Below are 18,664 nucleotides of genomic sequence, written 5' to 3'. Positions count from 1 at the left end.
ACCAACAAGGAAAGACACTATCCACAGCTCAATTAAAGGCTTTTGACTTTTTGGTTTGTCTCAAATTGCACACCCTCTCAGCAGGTAACAATATACTCCCTCACTCTCAATAAGTAACATGATATACAGTACCAGTAGGACACTATCCTCCTATATATTTTATAGGTAAATTTTAGCTATTCTTTCAGATACAATGCTGTTTACACGGGTATGATAGGGTTTTGGACAGCACATGCCCAGAGTCAACAGGTCAGAAAACAACACAGGGCACTGAACAAAAGCACCTGCATTCAAATTCTTTAAAAGGTAGATTAAAATAAGTTAGTGAAGGAACAGGGGCTGCCCTCCATTTTTCTATTTGCTGCAAAAAAAGAGCCTTCAAAAAGTTATTAATTAGAGACCCTTAGTGATGTCTAGTACCAGCCTAACTCTATGCGAGGGACTGAGGTTCAAGGACTAGAGTCATAGAAAAAAATGATCAGATGACCAATGTTTCATTCTTTTAAAATTTCCTTTGGCTCAAAATGGAATAGCTCAAAATGGAATTTTCAGCTTCTCCTTCCCAACTTACACTCATAATTTTAGTCATTATAGGATTCTGATTCTATAAATGTCTGTGGTACAGGTCATTTCACCTCGAACTAGGGCTCATGTTTCTAGTACATTCTTTCCACTAAACCATTTTGCTTCCCTTTCCTAAGGGAGGTGCCTAATGAAGCTCCTGTTGCTTAGAATGAACCTGTATTTTATAAACGTAATGGTGAACAAATACAAAATTGCATGCATACTATGATCAATGACCTTGTTGTTCCTTAACATAGCAAGAAAGCTCTTGCCTCAGGGTTTACGGACTTCTAGCTTTCTCTGCTCATTAAATGCTTTTCTCCAGACAGCTACATATTTCACTCACTTCCTTCAGGTAGCTCAACTATCACTTTATCAGAAATGTCTTCCCTGACTACTCTGTATAAAATAGCAATTCTCTACTCTCCTTATTCTTTCCCAATATGTATTACCTGACATATTAAATATTTATTATCTGCTTCTTATATATAGAATATAAGTTCCACAGACTTCAGACATTGTAACTGCTGAATCCCTGAAGGCCGAGGATAGGTCTCGACAAAACAAGCATTCAATAAATACTTGTTAAATTACTGAATTTTAAAATATGTATTTGACAAAGAACAATAAAGAAACATCAGAACTGCGACAGCTTTTAAAAGCACGATTATTTAGATTTTTCCCTCCAATTTTGTAAATGATTTTATATTTTTAGATTTGAATTGTTTAGCTATAACAAATTACCAAAGGATTTTAGACAGTATGTATTTCAAAATGACTTTTAAAGTATTTTTTATCCGAAGCATTTTTGACAGGTAGCTAGATAGCTAATAATAGCCAAGTGCTTCTCAATTTTCTAAGATACTATAATGATATTCTTCCATTTAAACACACCTGTAGTCAGGATATTACTGCATCGATTCTGTAGTTAAGTAAGAATGAATCTAATCTTAGAGCAGTCAGATGCACTATAAGAGGAAGTAAGAGCGTGATTTGCTGATTGCTGAGTTCCCTTTCCTCAATTAATCAGATTTCTCTCCAGTAGGGATCTGAGTCATTCAGGTTCTAAATATGATCAGATAATTATGTGCTAATTCTAAACAGCACAAGTTTTCAACGCTACAAGGGAAAAATGATTTAATATTCAAGCCTGAAAAAAACAGGAACATGTAATAATTTGAGGGCGTTCAGGTTCTACCCTAGAAATGAGGACATGTGCCGCTTATTTTCCATATTTAAAAAATTATAATATACTCAATAACTCAAGCTTACAGGCTGTACTCATTTTGCTTATTACAAAATCTGTCAGACTATTATCTATATTTCCAAATAGATAATTTTATAAAAGGTGTTTATAGTCCCCCAAGTTAGCTCAAAAAACTTTCTAATCAATAACTTAACCAAACGAATAGTGCTGCGCCAGAACTTAACTGCTACATCTAACAATAAATCGTCCTATAGGAAAAATTCAGTTTAACTTGATGTACTAAGTCTTTATTTCTCTTTCAATGGGAGCAGAATCCACCAGAATTAGGGAGAAGAGGAATGAAAAGGGTTTAGGCTTCTGGGATTTGAGTGCAGATAAAGCTCAAAGTCAGTAAGAGCCCCTTTTTAGTGGTATGACCTGTCCTTCCTCCCACACGGAGCCTCAGAACTTGCCCCGTGTAGATCCCAGTCCATCTCTTATTGCTTTCATCCACGTGTCCTTCCTTCTGCCTAAGTGCTGATCAGAATACGCAGTTGTACAGGTCTTCTCCTCTGCTGTGGCTGAAGTACAGGCCTTTGACATTACGTTTTCCCTGCTACCACTCACCTATATGTACCAAATGTAAGTAGGCTTCTTCCCAAATCAAATTAGATGGCTTGGAGCAAGCCACACTTGTCATTGTCAAAAAAGAGCTAAAGAAACCAATAAATCATATTTTTAAGAAGCTGTCCAAAAATGACACATATTTTGGATCAATATCTGACATGTAAGAAACTGTATTGTGAAATATGCTATGCAAAATGAATACCAAACTTTAAAAATGTATCTACAATTTATATCAAACAGAGATCATCTATTTAATGGTCATCTTCGCCTTATACATTTGAGTACAAAATTTTACAGCCAGACATATATATTAAAAACTAAAATTTATTTGGTACTATGTTTAAACACATTAGCTTTAATTTTTATAATAATCCTTTGAGGGTTTATTATTGTCTCAGTTATAGATGAGAAAACAAGACTTAAGAAGGTGAAGTAACCTCAAGGTCACATAGCTAAGTAATGGTGAATCCAGTCTCTGGACTCCAAAATGCATGTATTTAAACACCTACACTATGTTGCTTGCTATACATCTCTACAGGTAGATTAAGTCTTATAGACAACTCAAGTGTAACTGTCCAAAACCAAACTCTTAATTCTTTTCTGTACATTTAGTCCTCATCAAACGTTCCTTACTTATAGATGCCTCTGACCTAGTTGCTCAAGTTAGCCTTTCAAAGATTCCCTCTGTTATCTCTTATACTCCACCTATCTCCTAAACTGCCTAGAATCCATCCACTTCTCTCTATAAACTCTGTCTCAATTTCAGTGAGGCCTGAGCTACCTAACAGGCTGAAGCACAAGAGTTCTCCCTGAAGGTACACTCCAGTGGTAAGAGTGTACTGCAGATAGGATATACCGTGTTTTCCCGAAAATAAGACCTCGCCGGACAATCAGCTCTAATGGTCTTTTTTCTTAAACAGACATTATCACTTGAATACCACCAATTGGTTCATTTTTCTTAATCTTGGTTCTTTTTTTTTAAAGATTTTATTGGGGAAGGGGAATAGGACTTTATTGGGGAACAGTGTGTACTTCCAGGACTTTTTTTCTAAGTCAAGTGTTGTCCTTTCAATCTTAGTTGTGGAGGGTGCTGTTCAGCTTCAAGTTGTCCTTTCAGTCTTAGTTGTGGAGGGCGCAGCTCAGCTTCAGGTCCAGTTGCCGTTGTTAGTTGCAGGGGGCACAGCCCACCATCCCTTGCGGGAGTCGAACCAGCAACCTTGTGGTTGAGAGCCCACTGGCCCATGTGGGAATCGAACTGGCAGCCTTTGGAGTTAGGAGCATGGAGCTCCAACCGCCTGAGCCATCAGGCTGGCCCCTCTAATGGTCTTCTGGAGCAAAAATTAATATAAGACCTGGTATTATATTATATTATACCTGGTATATCGTATCATCTCATCTCATCTCATCTCATCATATCATAACGGGTCTTATATTATAGTAAAATAAGACCAGGTCTTATATTAATTTTTGCTCCAAAAGACGCATTAGAACTGACTGTTTGGCTAGGTCTTATTTTCGGGGCAATACAGTAGCTGATTAAAGTAGCAAAGGAATAGGCTCAAATTCCAAAAATAAGGCTAAATGCAAGCAACATTTAACAGGATTAAACTGCAACATCTGGGACATCTTTTTGAGTGAAAATTCTTGTAACAGAATTTAACTTATTTTTCTATATCCTTTTCTAGCTTTTCATTCCTACCTTATTCCCAGACATGGGCTAAAAACCTGCTTAGTGATGCATCCGTAGCAAAACCCTCCCCTTTTAAATACATTTATTTACCTACATACCGTTTCCCTGAAAATAAGATCTGGCCAGACAATCAGCTCGAATGCGTCTTTTGGAGCAAAAATTAATATAAGATCCGGCATTAAATTAATTATATTATATCATATCATCTTATATTATATTACTGGGTCTTATATTATAGTAAAATAAAACCAGGTCTTATATTAATTTTTGCTCCAAAAGACACATTAGAACTGATTGTCTGGCTAGGTCTTATTTTCAGGGAAACGCGGTACCTGAAGATTTTTGAAAACTGTCACCAACACAAAACACTCACTTATATACTAAACTTAAGTTCTTTTTTCCTTCCAAAGAACATACCACCACATGAGAAAGAGGCAGGTAGCCTGTTCTCATTTACCCTAGAAGGATTTTATAAAACTTAAGCTCTTTAACCAAAACATGTAATAACAATAGCATCTTTTAATACTTACAGTGTCTTCTATTTTTAAAGTATTCTCATGTATATTACTTCATCCTTAAGCAGTCATGTGAAGTAAGCTTTCATAGTTATTATTCTCAGATTAGAAAACTCTCAGACATTGTCATTTTCCTTAGGTCACAAGGCTATTATGTAGAAGAGCCAGGACCAAGCACTAAACACAGAGATTCTTCATTCACTACTTTTTCCACTAAATATCATTGCTCATATTTTTTAAAAATGTTTTGCTATATAATAGTAAGAGTTGTCTTTGTAAATAAAATCTCATTTTTTCCTTAAAGTATTTCAACCATTACTTAACTTATATTTAATTATAAAAGAGGGAGAAAGTAAGACCGAGAAGAACGCCAGCTAAAATCAACTTCATTTAAAATCTCTATGTAAAAACAAATGATCCCAAGATTACAAATAAATATTTCTTTTCCTATTAGAACCAAAGAAAGTAAAATTCCATAGGAGTCAAGTTAAATCTCTAACAAAAATTTTAACCACATTGTTAATATAATAGCCCAGAAAATAAAAATTATGACACATAGAAATGAACTGTAAAAAGCATGCACAGAAAGGACATGCTTTCATTTAGACAGCATGCTTCAATTAATTTGCAGGCAATCTAAGGAGAATGTAAAACTAATGTATAAACCTTCCCTACTTTGCAATTAAATACATATTTACAGAAAGTCTGCTCTTCTTTTGGTCAGAACAAGCCAACAACAGCAAGTAGTCAGAAATTATAATATAAAAAAAATTTAAGAGGAAATGGATTTGCTAGACTCATTATATTTTCAGTCTGAGCTTTAAGAAATGAGTGATTATTTGCAATGAAGTTGGCAAGACAGGAAGTTGAGTTAAAATATATCAATCTTTTAAATGGCTTTTCTAAGTACAACTTTTATTGTTTTGAAAAAGAGGGAAATTTCAGTGTTTTATACCTCTTTGTAACAATGTATTTATATCTACTGTTGAATCTTCTGAGCTCACAGAAATAAGATGGATTTTTAGAAAAGTAGATGGATTCACCAGTTCAAATTACCATATTTCATTTAGAGGAAAGTTGGGTAGTATAAATAATGAAAAGCCAAATAAGAGATCCAGGAAGAAATTAACTTAGAAGGCGACCAACTACGCAGCTTATTCTTACCTTGGCTGTTTTTTTCACGGGTTGACATTTTTGCTGGTTGAGACAAAAATGACATATCTTACAATAAAAACTGAGCATTTCTTAAATGACTATAATAATGCACTTCTCTTTACTTATTATGAGCTAATAAAATACAGTTAATGAAAACAGTCAATATTCCTATCAATTAGTAATAATCAAACTGATGTAGAAAAGCAACATAAATATTTTTAAAAAGGGATTTATTTACCTTGGTTGATGATGACATCTTTATGCCTACAAAAGGAATTTAAAGACATTTATTTTATAATTTTATTTGGCTGATCATTAGAATAACCTGAAGAAATTGTAAAGGGTTCAATGCCTAGGCCATATTCCAGATAAATCTCTAGAAGTGATTTTTAAAAGCTTTAGTACTTTAAAAAGCTTCTCACTGGTCTCAACTACTAATATATATTATTTTATAGAACAATGGATATTCTATAAGATTACCTAAACGAAGTTCTTTCATAGAAAGAACTTATGAAAAACACTCAAATCTTATGGGACCACTGATTTATTATGTGAGTTGAGGAGCATTAACAGGAAGACATCGCCTTTTCTAGAACATCTAAAAAAATAAATGCACTTAGAAGAAAAAACATAAAATTATAGTATAGGTTTTTTTAAAAAAGGACTCAAGCTAAGCATTTAATTATACATGCAAACGTGACAGGCATATAATTATTAATTTTTAGATATAACTCAGAAAGCATAATACTTACTTGTCTGTATTTTTTATAACTTTTGATATTAATTTTGATGTTGAAACAGCCTTCAATAATTTATTACGACTATCATCTGAATTTTCCCATGAATTATGTGACTTTTCAGTTGTTGGTGGTCGTTTTATGCTGGAAGAAACATATTAAATTCTTAGAGAAAAATTCTCAGTAAAATGACATGTAATTTACAGTGTACATAGAACATAAAACAGCAAGTAACATTTCCTAAAGCTAATCCAGAAAAGAGAAGGAAGGATTAGTTGAAAGGTTCTGCCTGGATGAGTGAAGGAGTTATGCAAGGCAATGGCCAACTCTATATTATAATTGTCACTATTATTTAGAAGATTCATTAGAATAAATATTACCTGATTTTTAAAAAAATGTACTTTTGTTGTTGTTAATGGGGAAAAAACCGTTTGCTTAAATCTCCAAGAAGCATTATTTCTCATAATTTGTGAAACTGTGTGAATCTATGAAAAAAAACATGTACTTTTTTCTAAGTCATTACAAGGCTGCTATTTTTGTTTTTATGTCCTCGTTATATATGGTAAAAATGACAATTTCTAAGCAAACTGTGGGACTAAAACTTGTTTGTATCTTTTAGAGACAATTTTACCCATGACCAGAACTACATATGATTTAACACAAGAATGTTGTATTATCAATACTAATTCCATATACTTATAACTGAAATTTTTATATTTATAAATGAGTTTTTGGCTGCATTGCTAACTATCTTACAACTCATCCAGTCTTCAAGACTTCTTGCAATAGTATATCCAAAGAGCAATTTAGAATGGCAAGCACATTTCCAAGAGACCTTAAGAAGCTGAAAAAAAGATCTGGAACAAAGAAGATACCAAGTTAAATTAGAACCTTAAAGAGATTTATTATTAAAAAAGCCACCTTTAACCGCACACACTCCAAAGTTGCATAACATTAATGAGCTATATCCAAGAAAAACTCCATATGAGAACAGGCAAAAGAATTACAAACCATTTAGATAGCATAATAAGAATCTGCGTGATACACAGAGAGAGCATTTTTAAAATGTTAAACATGCATCAATGAAGTGAAGGGTTTTTTGTTTTCTCAAATTTCCATTAGAGACTTGAGGCAAAATATTAAACTGATCAAATAAAATACATTATAAAAATTTTTAAGAATGATTGTCATTTATTTTACTAAAATCCTAGCCAGTTCTGGGAACGGTTTAAAATTTCCTAAGATTTCCAAACAGAAGTATGATAATAAAATATATCTATACCTAATCATACAGCTGGAACCAGCATTTCTAAAGCAGGCAAATTTCATTAAGTTGATGTAAATATTTGATTACAAGGCAGCTGTAGCACTGAACTCTCAGCATGCAGGTTTAGATCCCCAATTCAGGCTCACACACATTGTTAGAACGTTTCTTCCTTCTCCCCCTCTCGTAACTTTAAAATATTAATTATTACAGACACAGAGAGAAGCCCTCAAGCAAGCCTTTAGCATAGAAAAGACCAGGTGAAATGGATTCATTTTTCTACTCAAGGAAGAACTTATCCTCCCAAAACCGAAACTGAGATTCAGTCACAATGAACAGCCATTTGCTGAGAGGGGCGACTGCAAGTTGATGGTTGTAATGATGCCCAAATGTGGAGAGGATAATTATATATGGCAATTTTTAAATTATATATGGCTATAAATTTATGCATAATTATATATAAATTTTTAAGATTCTACAATTTTATTATAAAAACACTGTTTTGGTTTTAGGTTATTTCTGCCTTTCTTTCATCAAATTGTTTATAACTTAGTTTTTTCCCCAGTTTTAACTGAGAAATCTTGTTGACCTTAAATCTCCATTTCCCAACGTGCTAAAATATAGATTACAGCAACGAAGAAGGAAAAAAAAAAAAGCCACCCAGCTTTCTCTTGGAATCCATGGATAGCAACTTTTTCCATGTCACAGAACTTAGGTATCATTACAACCGTTGCCTAGCGCTGTACTTGGGGACAGTTAAAACCTTTTGGTGGGAGTAGAATTCTTGCTTTCTTGAGTTTGTCTGTGTGTTTGGAGAGGCTGTGAAGAGGGCTGGGGAGAAGGTGATGCTCGAATTTGTGGACTTTGATCATTAGAATGAGATTCCTCTTTTTTTTCTCTCTGTCCTTGTGGTTTTTCTTTCTTTTTTTCTGTACCACTGTAAAATAAAGTATAACATGGAACAACACATATTTAAACAAATTAAAAATATATATCAAATGATGGAAAAAGTGATTATAGAATTCAAAATCCTAAGTCATACAGCTAATACAACTTACACTGCTCTCATTCAACAATGAAGATATTTTTTTGAAAATTCTGAAGTTATTAAAGTCTTCAGTGAAGAATTTATAAGACTCTAAGGTATTTTTATCTACGAAGATTGCCCCTTTCAATCAAAATGACTTCTAAGGCATTTGCCCCCTTGGCAGATTTTGGGGACAACAGAAAAACTCTTAACTGACTTCAACCTACCAAAATCAGAGCATTAGTGACACTTCCCATTACGTTTATAAAACATACTGACATTGGAAGCACAATGAATGCTCATGTTTAGTAGGTTATCCTCTAATTCCCATTTCTTCTGTATACTTCTGCTCCTGCCAGTTGAGTTTTAAACTTACCAAGAGTCAACTGTTTCTTCCCCTGAATCTGTTTATGCTAGTGATACTCGTTCTTTTAATTGGAAGTTAATTAAATACAAAGAAAATTGACAAAATATACATAGAAAAGAGACCTGTAATTTCTATGAAAACTAAATTGAATGCTCTGGAAAGAGTCTATAAAAATGAGTTACTAAAAAAACAAAAATAAAACATTATTATTTTGTGTACGTGAGACAATTGTAAGAGGTTGAGGGGAAATAATCATAAAGATATGGGTTTTAATTCATATTGTTTTGTGAGTTTTAAATTTCTTACTCTGTTTTATAAAATAAAACAAAAAGTTATAAAAATGATTTATGGTTATATTTTATGCAAGATAGTCAATAAGGAAACTAATCAGTGATGCATACCTATTAGGCTAGTACAAAAGTAACTGCGGTTTGAAAGGTTAAAAACAACTGCAAAAACCGCAATTACTTTTGCACTAACCTAATAGAAAGGGGGGTGGGAGGCTCATTCAAATTGACAGATGAATATATGTAAATGTTTTATGTTAAAATATTTATGTATAAATTCACACTTTGACTCTTGATTAACGAGGCACCTGCCATTCCCAATCATACTGGATAAGATTCCTTATGTTACACAAACAATTTTTGACAACAGTACAGAGCAGATGAAATCAAGACTTGAATTCCGGGGTTGGAAAGATAGAAAACTATCTATCAACTGTCTATACTTTTTACTTAATCTAAGGACATTTTAAGCAAATATACATAGTATAAATAATATATCACATTATAATATTTTTAAATGTTAAAATATAATTTGACAGTGACATTTCCTAATCTGATTTAGTTCTGATACCTTTCAGTACCCACTTCATGTTCAATTTTTTAAAGTATATGTTGAGAAATACAATTCTACCTCAAAAATATCCGACTAACTTTGAAATTTGTAACAGACTTAGAAATTACTTCTTGTTGTTCTTCAAACTATGCTGAATGCATAGGTCACTTAACCTTATGTGAGCCCAGTACAACCTAAAAGAGAATTTCCTACTGGGTTATTTAAAAGCAAAATATTACAGAGCCCCTGCATCATAAAGTAACAAACTCACATAGTAACTGCTGAGTTACTATCATGCATAATACTGATCATTGCACTATACTTTAGCTATGTAAGAAAATGGGGCAAATCCAAACTATTACTGGACAAAAGGAAGTTGATTAAAAGCTTAAATTAAAATTTCCAGTATGCGTTTTTCTCATAATTTATCCTTTGTTTCTTGAAAGTGGAGCACTGGTAATAAATTTTGGCATGCTATGGAGGAAAAAGTCTAGATTTTGTAATGAAAATGACTTCAACGACAATTCTAGAAGGGATTTTAAAAAGGCCTAAAGATCTTGTCATTTCTTCACCATTCCTGTAGCCAAATGTTTGGTTAACATCTATAAATCCACATTGATGAATAATTCAGTCATTGGCATTGGTTTACTGAGGCAACCATTTTCCATCAGTACATTGTAAATATTATTCTATTATTGAAGGTCCTCAATCATTCTTTGAAGAAAATAGTTGTAAGATTATGTAATTGATCTCTTGTGGTCTCTCCAAACTCTATATGGAATAATTTGCTAGGAATTAAACAAAAGCAATTTTGATGAAACAATAAATTGATGAAAAGAACATATATGTACAATGTAAATCTGTAATCCACCAAACTTTTATACTGCAGTATTTCCACTGGCCTCCTGCCCTCCATCCCCGAACACACACACACACACACACACACACACACACACACACACACACACACACACACCACAGTATTACAGCATTTTGAATTAAGCCTTAATGTTACAGTCATAGTTGAAGGATAAAAGTTATAATAGTGTTTAACATCCTCTTAATGTAGATACATATCAAAGATTCTATTTCTCCTTTAAAAATGCTGTATAAAAGAATGACAAATACCATATGATTTCACTTATGCGGAATTAAAAAGAAACAAAACAGACTCACAGATATAGAAAACAATCTGATGGTTACTAGAAGGGAGGAAGTGAAGATTTGGATGAAAAAGGTGAACGGGAATTAAAAGGTACAAACTTCATTATAAAATAAGTAAGTTACAGGGATATAATTAATGTACAACATAGGGAATATAGTCAATAATATCGCAATAACTTTGCACGGTCACAGATGGGTACTAGACTTAACATGGTGATCATGTCCTAAGGTATATAAATGTCAAATCACTGTGCTGTACACCTGAAACTAATATAATACTGTATGTCAATTATACTACTTTCATAATAAAATAAGCATGCTGTATCAAATATATCACTTGCTACAGAAAATTCATTTGTGTAAGTACATTAAATACAGTGATGCTGATCTCAACAAACACTTGTTAAAAAAATAAATAAAACCATGAAATGAATCTGCTTTCTTTCCTAAGTAACAACTGAAAGCTGCCTCACCCAATTCGGTAGATACCACGAACGTAAACTGAGTGCGTATAGGCTGGATGTCTCTATATTCAGAGTTAGAGAATTCAAAGGACATGCTCAAATTCTTTAAGACCTATTTCATATTTATTTCAAAAGTAGACTGAGTTATCACATTCAGACAATTCTATGTTAGATTTCCCCCCTTACAAATGGATACCTTTTAGCAGCAGATGAAAGAGTTTCTTTTCTTGCAACCGAGACAGAGCTGGTATGACTTGGTTTTCTGTTTGCACCACTCCCATTGGTTATACAGGACATGGAAATAGCTTCTCGAATGCCTGGCTGGCCTAAAGATGGTTAAGAAAAATTTTTTTAACATCAAACTTCAGAATACTTCTCAAACATTGGCGTTTTAAAAATTAAGTCCATTCGTGTTTGGAACTAGTAAGCAAATTGCTACCCCTGATATACAGCATACAATACTGCCTCAAGATTTAATCTGATGAAAACACAGAAAAGCCATGCAAAGTTGCTAAATGGCAGCACGACTCATTACCTAGCTAAATGGTTTGCTCTCCACACATAGCATCTTTAAAGCACATGATCCAAAGTTGTGCTTCAAATTAAACCAAAAATCCCCATGTCACTGATTTTCAGAAATAGCTCAGGTTCTATCGATATTTAATTAGAAATCCCAGAAATCATCAATGGTAAATCATAGCATGTTATTCCATATTAATAAACCATAAGTATACAAAGTAACTTCTGCTTTCTTAATTTATACAGTAGAAGGACAGGAAGATTCAAAGTCACAAAACAGCCACATCTATTCAAGGGACAAATTTATTTAAAGATTTGGTAATAGAGAACAGTTTTGAATGCTTGGACCCAGTTTTCTCACATGCACACAAGAAAATCTAACTTTTAAATCTAGCCACTCTCATGTTTGTTTGCTTCTCTTCATAAAAGCACAGATTAAAAAACGTTTATGTATAGAGCCTAAAGTACCACACATGATTGTGTAACACGGCATTGTTGATATGAATAAGCATCTGGGGCCACCTGTATCATAATCATCTAAAGTGCTTCCTTAATATAGAGATTCCTGTATCTATATTAAGGAATATAGATATTCCTTATATGGAAAGACCAAATGACCCAGCAAAGACCAAATGACTCAGAATAGAGGAAGCAGGACACTTACTGTATGTATCTTTTGAAACTTCCCAGGAAAATTTTCACATATTATAAGGTACAGCAACCTCCCACATTATGCTAATATCACTTGTCATCAGATCTAGTGCTAGTCTGCCAAACAGGTGACTTCCTGTTTTATTACAGCTTTTTTGAAAATAATTGTGATGTAAAATACTCATAACATAAAATTTACCGTTTAACCATTTAAAAGGTACGTTCAGTGGCATTCAGTATATTCAATGTTGCGCAACCATCACCATTATTCAGTTCCAGAATATTTTCATCACCCCAACCAGAAACCCTGTATTCATTAGTCACCATTTATTCCTCCCTCCCTCCCTCCCTCCTTTCTTCCTCCCTACCCTTATCAACCTTCCTCCCTCCCACACCCTTATCAACCATTAATCTGCATTAATCTCCGCAGATTTGCCTATTGCAAATATTTCACATACATGAAAGCAATACAATATGTGCTCTTTTGTGTTTGGCTTCATCTACTTAACCACAATGTTTTCAAGGTTCAATCCATGTGGCAGCATCTCGAGTACTTTCTTCTTTTTAATAGCTGAATTATATCCCATTGTATGAATATACTACATTCTGTTTATCCATTCATCCATTGATGGACATCTGTTTCCACCTTTTGGCTATTGTGAGTAGTGCTACCATAAACATTTGCCTACAAGTTTTCATTTGAACATCTCTTCAATTTTTTGGAGTATATAGCTAGGAGTAGAATTGCTGGGTCCCATGGTTATCTTATGTTTAACTTAGTGAGGGATCAACAAACATAGCAGCTGCACCATTTTACAATCCCACCAACAATGTAAGAGGGTCCCGATTTTACCCTTTTTCTTTTTTTAACTTATAGCCCTCTCAGTGAGTACTAAGTACTCTCTCACTGGTTTTGATTTGCATTTCCCTGATGATGTGAATCTTTTACTGGGCTTGTTGGACATCTGTATATTCTCTTTGGAGAAGTATCTATTCAAGTTCTTTGCCCAGTTTTCAATAGGACTACATGATGTAAACTGTTAAGTCTCCCTTCTTTTTTTCAGTCATTTCTAGCTAAAGGTTTGTCGATCTTTTTTATAAAAAAAACTTTGGTTTCATTAATTCTACTGTTTTCCTATACTCTACTTCATTTATCTCAATCTTTATATTACCGTCCCTCTGCTACCTTCGGGTTTAGTTTTTCTTTCTTTTTCTACTTCCTTAAGGTTACTAATTTGAGATCTTTGTTATTTTTTAACGCAGGCATTTACAGCTATACATTTCCTCTGAACATTGCTTTTGCTATATCAACAGCTGGTTTTTGAAAGAAATGTAAATTGTTTTACTTTTTGTTAACACCAAAAAAAAAACACCCCCAAAAAAAAAACATTAGCCACTATATAAAAAAACATAAAGTCTGCAATCCACTTCTCATGCTCTTTCAATGTCCCAAACCTCATCTCAAGAGAAGTCAATGACACCCATTGGAATAGCTATAACCGCCCCCACCCCCAAAACCCAAAATTAACAAATGTTGGCAAGGATGTGCAGAAATTGGAACCCTTGTGCATTTCTGGTAGGAATGTAAAATGGTACAGGTGCTGTGGAAAACAGTATTAGCTGTTCCTCAAAAAACTAAACACAGAATTATTGTATGATCTAAAAATTCCACTTCTAGGTATATATACTCGAAATAATTGATAGCATGGAGTTGAGCAGATATTTGTACACACATGTTCATAGAAGTATTATTCACAATAGCCAAAAGGTGGAAACCACCCAATGTCCATGGACAGATGAATGGATAAATAAATGTGGTATATATTAGGTTGGTGCAAAAGTAATTGCGGTTTAAAAGGTTAAAAATAACTGCAAAAACCGCAATTACTTTTGCACAAACCTAATACATACAATGGAGTATTATTCAGCCTAAAAAAACAAAGTTGTGAAACATACTATAACATGGGTAGACCTTGAAGACATTATTCTAAGTGAAATAAGTCAGACACAAAAGGACAAATATTGTATGATTTCAATTATACAAGGTACTTAGAGTAGTCAAATTCATAGAAATGGAAAACAGAACGGTGGTTGTTAGAGACTCAGGGTGGGAAGGGAAAGAGCGAATGTAGAGTTATTGTTTAATGGCTACAGTTTCAGTTTGGGAAGACGAAGGTTTCTGAAGATGGACAGTGGTGATGGGTGCACAACAATATGTATTTAATGACAATGAACCACACACCTAAAAGTAGTTAAAATGGTAAATTTCATGTTATGTATATTTTACCACAATAAAAAAAAGTTTAGAAAAAGAAAGCAACACATAACCTATGTTTCTAAGACCTACAGTTTACTGTTTAATTCTTCAATCGAATGCTTTCAAGGTAGCTGAAGAATTTATCATTCATCTTCATAATTACATGGCAGTCAATGGAAAAACAGAAAATGGTGCTGATGTGAGTGAAAAAGTATGTCTCAAAAACATAATATATGACTGAAAATTATCAAGTACTATAACAAATCGTTAGTCTAAACTGAACTCTCATTGGATGTGGTTGATTGTATAGTGACTAGTGAAAGAAAATAAAATTAAAAACAACACCTGAGAAATTCTGGAGCCAAAAACTGACAAACAAATGATAACTTCATTATATTTTTTATTTCTTTATCAGAACCTCCCCCTCCCAACATATACACATGATGTAAGCCTTTCAGAGATGAATTATGTATACATATTCTATTTCTGAAGAACTGGAGCTCAACACTGACATAAGCCATGGATACTTCTGAATTTCCTGTTTTAAATCATGTCCAATCCTCTCATAAACAAATACATAACAAAATGTCTTCATGTTCTTTTTACTCAAGAAGATCTTGCATTGCATATACACCAAGGTAGCATCTGTCTCCACAGAAAAACAAACATATTATACTCCCAGTTAGTTATAAACAGGATAATCTTTTCAGTTTCTAAATATTCTGATTAGGGTCACAATTTGCCTGAGGAGTATTAAGTCCTCTGTAGCTCATTTGAAATTACTAACCTATGGTTCTTCTATTCACAAAACACCAACAAATTATTAGCACTGTTCAAAACATATGTACATAATTCTATATACTGGAGGTATACACATGACTTGTATTCATCTTTTGTTATCAGTATATACTGAGTATTACAATTTTAATGCAGTTTTTCCTTTCGTAAAATGTGCATACATTTTTTTGGCACCCTCTGTATAATTCACAAATATTATTATCTCTGCTTTTCACATGTAATGGCATTGTTTCAGTTGTATTTGAATTTTCTGCAGTCTCTTGAATGTCATTTAAAAAATAACTACCATTCTTTTACCAATGCCTCAAATGGCACATCAACCTCAACTTAGTATTTTTAGAAATTACTAACCTAAATTGACATCTTATATTGATACTGATGTGATCGATATTGATACTGCTGTGATTCCTTCCTCAGTAATATCAATGTTATTGTGAAATTTTAGTTACTGATTACGAAATATACTTTCCTGAACATTAATATATTTATAAAACTGAGCCCCTATAACCTTTAACAGACCATTACTTAAAATGCTACTGTGTGGAAAAAATGAAAAACTGACCAACTGAAACTCCGCAGACACCTTCCCATTTGTTTAAATTATTCCATCCTATAAAAACTGCTAAGTTTTTAATTAAAGGAATACAAAGGAGCTTACTTGTATCCAGCCATTATCAGAAGCAAAACTCTGGTTCTGACTTTTGAAACGTGTAAATGTAAATACATTACCATTAGAGCTAAAGTCTCTGCATACCCCTCCCTGAACACATTCCCACTTTCTGTGAGGATATTGTTTAGTTCAGGTGCTTCTGATTTGCAATAATAAAGTCACCAAGCATGGGAAAATAACTTTCTGAGTTATTAACTAATTGGCTACAGCAAACAGATAGTTATAGCCATTGAAGAAGAATATGAAAAATGATTATAAGAAAGACTAGTTGGTGAAACAAGGTTTCTTCAAAAGCAGGTTGGTGGTGAACCTCAGCAGTCCTAAAGCAAGATTGGTCTTTACCAAAGGTGTAAAGGTGGGTTAGGACAAGATGAGCACTGATTACTTGCAAGTAATCACTGATTACAGGTAAATTGTATCTAATTAACCTGTCATTCAAGTTATAAACCAATTGTTTCTGACCCTCTCCTCTGTCTCCCCAAATTCTGTGGTTCTTCTTCCTGTGTCTCTGGATAGATCTCCATCTTTCCGTTCTGCATGACCAAGGTCTACCGTCATTCATAACCCTTCCCTTGCGCCTCCCATCCATCTGTCAGATTTATCTGAGACATAGATCTGATCACGTGTACTTCCTTAAGTTAAAGCCTTTGATGAAAGTAAGAAAAACAGAAACCTACATTAACATGATAAAATTGTGGGTCATTTTTTTCTTTTTTAAAAGTCCTTCAATGTTGTTAAATTATTTGTATAGTACTAAAAGTCTATTTCAAAAATTAAATAAAAAATCCTTGGTAACTCCTGCAGAGCTTAAATTCATTATCTCACTCAGTGCCCATTACCTAATCCTGACTCACCTTTACACCTCTGTTGCACCTTTACCTTCTTTAAGACCAGTCTTGCCTTCTCACTGCCAAGGCCCATTCCAACCTGCTTCTGAAGGAAACTTGTTATGACGATTATTCTTTCTTTCCCCTCTTTTAACCTTAGTCAGCTCAGGCTGCTTATACCAGATTATCAAAGACTGAGTGGCTTAAACAAACATTTATTCCTCACAGTTCTGGAGAAGTCGAAGATCAAGGTGCCAGCAGTCCGGGTTCTGGTGAGGGCCCACTTCCTGATTTGCAGAGGATTGTTTTTGGTGGTTTTCTTAAAGTGGCAGGTGGGGGGACACATGCCAGTTCTCTTCCTCTTCTTTCCTTACTAGGACACTTAATTCCATCATGGGGGGCTCCATCTTCGTAACCTAATTACCTTCCAAAGGCCCCAACTCCAAACACTATGACATCAGGGATCAGGGTTTTAAACATGAATGCTGGCTTCCATAGCATAACCCATTTGCAAACCCTCCCCTTGCTGCTTCTTTTCCCTTGGCACGTAAGAAAACATATGCTGAAACATCTGCCTTACACCTACTCAGCTCCTTGATCCTGGAACTCTAACCCTCCCCCCCAGTAATGTATCCACCCCCCTCCATTCCAAGTCTAATATTCGGAAAAGAGTCAGTGGCCTACACTGTCCTACCTGCACCTCGGCCTCCTGCAATCTGGCTATTGTCCACTTCACAGAAAATTTTCTTGCCAAGATCACCAATGGCTTCACTGCCACTCAATTCAGCGGATACTTGTCCACCCTCATCTTGCTCAATTTTTCTTCAGCATTTAAGACTGCTGATCACTCAGGCAAAGACAATGTCCTGAAGTTTCTAGGACACTGCCCTTGCCTGAATTTCTTCTTAGCTTTCTGATCAGATCTTCTCACTCTCATTTGCCAGATCTTCTTTTCTTGCTCATATTTTATATCTTGGTTTCAGATCTCTTGACACCATCATACGCTTCTCAGAATATTTCATATCTAACTGCTATTGAACATCTCCCCATGAACTCATGCATCCCTCCTCCCACCAAACAATTCAAAACTGCTCCTCTATGACATACCTTATTTGTGGTGAAACACATTACCGCCTATTAACTGTACAAACCAGAAAAAAAAATCTGCTTTGATTCCATTTCCTTACTGCCAACATTCAAGGGTGACAAAGTCATGCTTCTATGACCTTTTGTTTATCTTTCCCTTGGTTTTATTGAGATATAACTGACATACAATAAGTTGCACATATATAACATGTACAATTTACTGAGTTTTGACATACATACACACACAGCCAAAAAA

General features: G+C 34.1%; 1 protein-coding gene across 4 annotated transcripts in view; it reads right to left on the bottom strand.

The window, feature by feature from the left end:
• The window catches only part of EML4 (EMAP like 4), a 141,051-nt gene that overhangs the window by 57,094 nt on the left and 65,293 nt on the right, over nt 1–18,664 (bottom strand). Inside the window, exons 3-7 of one of the 4 annotated variants that reach the window (XM_019757062.2) lie at nt 11,797–11,926; nt 8,502–8,675; nt 6,490–6,618; nt 5,976–6,001; nt 5,747–5,779 (exon numbers count right to left, since the gene is read on the bottom strand). In XM_019757062.2, coding sequence (XP_019612621.1) covers nt 5,747–5,779; nt 5,976–6,001; nt 6,490–6,618; nt 8,502–8,675; nt 11,797–11,926 — 492 coding nt within the window. The remainder of the gene's footprint in view (nt 1–5,746; nt 5,780–5,975; nt 6,002–6,489; nt 6,619–8,501; nt 8,676–11,796; nt 11,927–18,664) is intronic. The other 3 variants (XM_074331922.1, XM_019757065.2, XM_019757066.2) reach the window with 3 other exon arrangements.

Source organism: Rhinolophus sinicus, linkage group LG05, assembly GCF_036562045.2.
Source record: "Rhinolophus sinicus isolate RSC01 linkage group LG05, ASM3656204v1, whole genome shotgun sequence".
Classification (NCBI taxonomy): domain Eukaryota; kingdom Metazoa; phylum Chordata; class Mammalia; order Chiroptera; family Rhinolophidae; genus Rhinolophus; species Rhinolophus sinicus.
This window is presented reverse-complemented; position numbering and strand designations above follow the sequence as displayed.